General features: G+C 45.9%; 1 protein-coding gene across 12 annotated transcripts in view; it reads left to right on the top strand.

Annotated features, from left to right (window-relative positions):
- Positions 1–6,000, top strand: part of L3mbtl1 (L3MBTL histone methyl-lysine binding protein 1) — a 47,792-nt gene that overhangs the window by 10,616 nt on the left and 31,176 nt on the right. For all 12 annotated transcript variants that reach the window (XM_010631427.3, XM_010631426.2, XM_033767114.1 and 9 more), the window contains 3 exons: positions 4,011–4,099; positions 4,619–4,723; positions 5,568–5,703. In XM_010631427.3, coding sequence (XP_010629729.1) covers positions 4,011–4,099; positions 4,619–4,723; positions 5,568–5,703 — 330 coding nt within the window. The remainder of the gene's footprint in view (positions 1–4,010; positions 4,100–4,618; positions 4,724–5,567; positions 5,704–6,000) is intronic.

Genomic DNA, 6,000 nt, shown 5'->3' with positions numbered 1-6,000 from the left:
TTTTTGGTATAGGGAATTGAACTCAGGACCCTTGTGTTTGCAAAGCAGGTGGCGGAATCCCTGAGCTAAATCCCTCGTCCAGCAGCCCTACTTCTTGATAGCCATTTTCTTAGTCCATTTGTAGCTACTATCACAAAATCCCATGGACTGGCTAATTTATAAGCAATAGAAGTTTATGTGGCTCCCAGTCCCAGAAGCTGGAAAGTCCAAGAGTACAGCCACAGTATCTGGCATGGGTTTTTACTCTGTGTCATCCCATGGTGGAAGGGCCGGTGAGTGCACATAAGGCAGAGAGAAAAATCAAGCCAGAATCATCTTTTTACTCAGGGACCCAGCACTCATGACCTAATCAGAAGTCCCACTTAATGTCACAATGGCAATTAAATTTTATCCTAAGTCTTGCAGGGTCTATTGTGCTTCCTAGAAACTGATGGCAACTTTCATGGCTGTCAGCAGGTAAAAAATAGGCCACAGCATTATGAGGCCCTGTCTCTTTGAGTTTGCTGTTCTTAAGCACAGGTTCATAAGAGGCACATGTTAAACCACAAGACACAAGTGCAAGGATCTTGGATAAACTTTCAGTGTCTTTTTGTTTTGTTTTTTGAGACAGAGCTTCCCTATGTAACTCAAACTGGCCTTGAACTTTCTGCAGTCCTCCTGCCTCAGCCTCCTGAGTTCTGGGATTACAGGCATGTGCTACCACACCCAGATAAATTTTGAGTGTCTTTTTGTTCTTTTGGTCCTGGTGACTGAACTCAGAGCCTCACACAGCTATGCTAGTCACATTTTCTACCGCTGAACTGTACTCTTAATCTACTTTCAGTTTCTTAATTTTTTTATTTTCTGGTTTTTTTAGACAGGGTCTCACTATGTAGTTGAGTCTGACCTGGAACTCACTATGTAGCCCAGGCTGGTCTCGAACTCACAGTGATCCTCCTGCCTCAGCCTCCCAAGTGCTGGGATTACAGGCGTACACCACCACACCTGGACACTTTCAGTGTCTTAAAATGACATTATGAGTTGGCTAACCATGCTCTACAAGAGGAGGGTAAATGTAAAGAAATATCTTTAGCTAGTTTAAAATAAAAGACAAAGCACGTGGTGTACCCTGATGACTGCTTGTAATTGGTTGTTCTTGAACTTTGGCATTCTATTCTTCTCTTTATGTTTTATTTCTCTCCGATAGACAGTGCCTACTGTGTTTTAGGCACTGAGCTAGATGCTAAGAGTTCATACAAAGAATTTTCAGTCTAGTTGCAGGAATAGATATATAAATAGGTAAATAGGAGTTGTATTGCAAGTATGTAAATACAAAGGACTGTCACAAAGCAAACTACTTCATTGAATCAAGAAAGACTCCATGGGGTAGGTCGAGTAACATTTTATCCATCCATCTGTCCATCAATCCTTCTAGTCTTATTTTTTGGAGCTACTAGGGGTTGAATCCAGGGCTTTGTGCATGCTAGGCATGTACTGAGCTACGACCCCACCCCACCCCTCTTTTTTAAATTTTATTTTATTTTGAGAGAGCATCTTGATAAATTGCCCAGGCTGGTTTTAAACTTGTGAAGCCCCTGCCTCAGTGTCCCAAATAGTTGAGATGACAGGTGTGTACCACCCTGACTGGCTCCTTCTAGTAAATAAATAAACATTTATTGAGCATCTATTATGTGTAAAGCCCTGAGATAGGTGCTGGAGCTCTGACTGGGTCTTGAAGGATGAGAAAGGAATAGGAGGATGGGATTGGGCTGGCTTTAAAGAAGAGGGATCCCCCTTGCAAAGGCACAGAGGCACAAGGGCATGGAAATGCCTGGTGGAGTTGAAGCAACAGGGAGTAGCTAGTTCACTGATGGTTTTGTGTGCTGTGAAAAGATGCTTTGTTGTTTTTTGGTTGTAAATGAGAAGCTGTTGTGGAACTTAAGGCAAAAAAAGCAACTTTTCCTTTTTTAGACAGATTCTGGCAGTAGACTAAGTATGAAGCATAAGGATCAGTTAAGACACTCTTGCACTAGGTTCAAAATAAAGACAGTAAACATGGAGAGGTAGAGGTAGATTCAAGAGAGACCCAAGACTTAGAATCAGCAGGACTGAGGGCTCCTTGGAAGGACCAAGTTCTTGGCTTGTGTAACTGGATGAATAGGTACTGGTACCATCAGCTAGAATAAAGAATACCAAAAGGATCAAAGCTTTAGCAAAGAAATTGCAGGTCTGGTTTTAGTCAGGCTGAGCTTGCCAATGTGTTAGCCAAGAGCATCTTGCCTAAGGAAACAAGAATAAGCAGGAGGGCATTTCCAGAAGTTAAGAGAGGATCTGTGACACAGCTAACCTAATTGATGTTTTTGCACACACGTTAAAAAGGAGCCTCTTCTGAGCAGACCAGTGAGGAAAAGGCATCTAACTAACTTCCTGTAGACTTAGCCGTATGGCTTGGCAAGAAGCCCAGGCTGGACTTCAGCCTCCTCACCCCCAAACCTGGACACCAGTGTACATTGAACAACCTCACACAGGAGTGTTTGGACTTACATGAGCTGAAGGATGCATCTAATCCTTAGCCCATTGTTCACCAATGGAAAAAAAAGATGCAGAAAGATGGAGAAAGCCAGGGTCTTGGCTAGAGAAGGATTCCAGCTATTGCCCTAGGGGCTCAGTGGTCAGTCCTCTTTCCAGTGGGTTATATTTAATCTCTTCTGTAAAGAAGTCACTATGAGCCCTTCTAATTACCTTAAGGCATTAGGAGACCTACAAGAGGCATCTCTACCCTCACTTTCTGTCACCAGACGTGGCACATAGATGGCTCTACTAACAGGAAAAAACAGTGGTTAAGGTAAAACAAAGTGGTGCATGATAGTGAACTATGAAGACTGCAGACTTGAACTGTGTTTAGTGAGAATGTTGAGTTAGGAAAGATTCAGACTGGGAAGTGGCTGGGCCAGTTGAGGGGTAGTAGTATAAGAGATGGCAGGTAGAGAGGTAACTGCTGTAGCATGGGGGTCTTAGAGTTTAGCCACTCGAGGATGGCTAAAGGGAAGTGAACTCAGAACTGAAGTGCCCAGGTGTGAGACAGAGGTGCCCGAGATGAGAACTCTAGCATGACAGTCTGAAAAGAGTAAGGCAAAAAGAAGAATGTTGTTCAGGAAGAAAGGAAAGGGCTTGGTCAAAGTAGTGGTGATTTGGAATAAGTAAAAAGATATTAGGCAGGATGGTGTCGAATCTCAGTGGCAAGAAACAGCAAGGCAGACCATACTAAGCCCAGCATTCAGAGGTTTCTCTCTCCTCTTTCTCCTGTTGTATAAGTATGAATGAAACTGAGTGAGAACCTTGACGATTTCTTAAGGAACACATCATTCTAAGGAACAATTCAGGTCGCACTTAGGACAAATGATAATTTAAGAGATGTGCTCTAGATTGAAACATTGGCATAAGTCTCAGAAAAGGTATGATGGCTCAGATGATGGAATAATGAAACTTTGGTCTAACTGGGTCAAGCAGTTGGAACCTCAAGGTTTGCTACAGTAACTGAAGGATTTTAGCAGTTGCAAGACAGATGCTTCTTCTTCCTTCCATATTTTCCCTCTCATTTCTCTTTTTCTTCTTCTTCCCTCATGAGTTGAAGTAGCACTGTGATTATCTCTGGCTCAGGTCTTATTACTCATCTTTATCCTTGTTACATATTAAAAGACAAGCTATCTCTGTGGCTAAGACTTTTTAACCTTAGTTGCTGTATAATCCAGAGTACTTCTGCTGATAGTGGGAGGAGGACGGATAGGCAAAACATGGTAGCCTGACCTGAGATTAAGCCTCCCCTCAGGAATCTGAGCCCCCTGGGCCTGGCACCATCATGGCGCTCTCTCTCTCTCTCTCTCTCTCTCTCTCTCTCTCTCTCTCTCTCTCTCTCTCTATATATATAATATATATATGACCATACATAAGACATGGTTTTGGAGTTTGGTCAGGGGGAAGTTATACATCAGGAGCAGGTCAGGATTTACCTGTCTGTCTCCTCTCCACAGCATCAGGTGAGAAGAAGGAAGGTTGGTCATGGGAGTCCTACCTGGCAGAGCAGAAGGCCATCACTGCCCCAGTCAGCCTCTTCCAGGACGTGAGTTGGGCAATTTCCACTGAGGAAGAACATGTCTTCCTACTCCAGACACTCACCACCAAACTCAGGCCTTCTGGGGTTTTCTTTCTCACATTCCTTGATGGGCTAGAATGGAAGGGAGAGAGTCTTGTTAGGGGCCTAGAGTAGAAAAAGGATACCATAAAGGGCTTCTAGATTGTGAATGAATGGGGAAATGGGACCCAGATACACCCACCACTGGGCCTTTAGACATTTAAATTCTAGTACCTTCTACTCCACTTGATGCTGACTTTTCCAGGACTTGTGGCAAGAGGGAAACTTTATGTCCAGCACTGACATACCCATCTCAGAATAGACCTGCAGCTCTTCTATCCCTTTCTGGATCCCTGCAATGTGGGGATCTGTACAGATTCCCAAGCATGTTGCCCCTTTGGTAACACCAGGCGGGTGGGGCCTAAAGGCAGCTCCTTCACCCCAAGCCCACTAGGCAAGGATAAGGCTGGATGGAACCTGGGTCCTCTCCACTCTGTGCGTTGACAGTCCCAGGTAGTCACTCATCACAAGAATGGCTTCAAACTGGGCATGAAGCTGGAAGGCATTGACCCTCAACATCCGTCCATGTACTTCATCCTCACTGTGGCCGAGGTGAGCTGGGGCTTGGCTATACCCTTCTGATGTCTTTCAATATAGTGTGTTGGAGATGCTGGGGGCATGGAGGGAGACAGTGCCTGCCTCAGAAAGCATTCATGTAAGAGATTGAGTTGGAGCACAGAGAAAAGAGAGAAAGAAAGGGACAGAGAGAGAGAGAGAGAGAGAGAGAGAGAGAGAACGATGCTAGAATTCAGTGATATTACAGAATATGCCTGCTGATGGGACGCTGGAGAGGTCCTAAGGGCTGAGAATGTTGCCCAGAATATCCTTGTCCTCTAGGACTTCGGAAATATGCAGTAAATCAGTCAGGTGAACATACCAGTGATAACCTCTGGGTGGTGAGGATGGGTAGGGATGCACAACGAAGGAATGCACCCTTCCAACGTGGAGAAAGGGCCTCTCTGAAGGGAGGAGTGTGAACGAGTGGGGGGTCCCAGGCAGAAGCAAAGTGAGTAAAGACTCTGGGGCATGGAGCCACTCATCAACTCCGTGCCTTTATTTCAGCGAGACTGTAGAAAGGTATGTAAATGGGGAGTGGTGACATGTGGCAGCAGAAGAAAAGGTCATCAGGGACCCTGAACAGTGTCGAGCCTGTGGGCACCTTCCAAGTTCTGCCCAGGACTCGAGAGGGCAAGCATTTGTCGGAGTCCACACCCAACACTCAGGGCTCATGAGTATGTAAACTGTCTTTAGTGCAGGATGGGAGAGCATGGGACAGAGTTCAGGACAGGAGAAAGAAAAAAAGATGGGGTTGGAGGGCCCAGGACCACAGGCTGACCAGTGGAAAGTGGGGCATCAATTGGCTTTGGGGTCCCTATGATTCCTTCATGGGGCTTAGGTGTGTGGCTACCGCCTGCGTCTGCACTTTGATGGGTATTCCGAGTGCCATGACTTCTGGGTCAATGCCAACTCCCCTGACATTCACCCTGCTGGCTGGTTTGAGAAGACTGGGCACAAGCTGCAGCCTCCCAAAGGTAAGGCCTACCCAGCTTGGTTCCCATGAGGGAGTCAGTCTTCTGACCCTTCCTTTCTTCCCTGCCGGCCCCCTCCCAGCTCCCACATTTTCTGTCACTGTCCCCTGTACCAAAGCCTGCCTCTTCATCATATTCTAATATGACTCTGCCTAGGGGCCAAGCTGGCCAAAAGCCCCAGTGCTTTTTCCCCTGTTTTTTCCTTGCCCTTTAAGTGTCTACCCAGGTGGTCACCTGTTTCAGAATGGGGTTCCTGGGGAGGTTCCTGAGGATTGTGAGGTCCTCAGGTCTGTGTGATTC

Source organism: Fukomys damarensis, unplaced genomic scaffold, assembly GCF_012274545.1.
Source record: "Fukomys damarensis isolate Sample0158 unplaced genomic scaffold, DMR_v1.0_HiC HiC_scaffold_22, whole genome shotgun sequence".
NCBI classification, from domain to species: Eukaryota; Metazoa; Chordata; class Mammalia; order Rodentia; family Bathyergidae; genus Fukomys; species Fukomys damarensis.
Note: the sequence above shows the minus strand (reverse complement) of the source record. Positions and strands in the feature narration are given on the sequence as shown.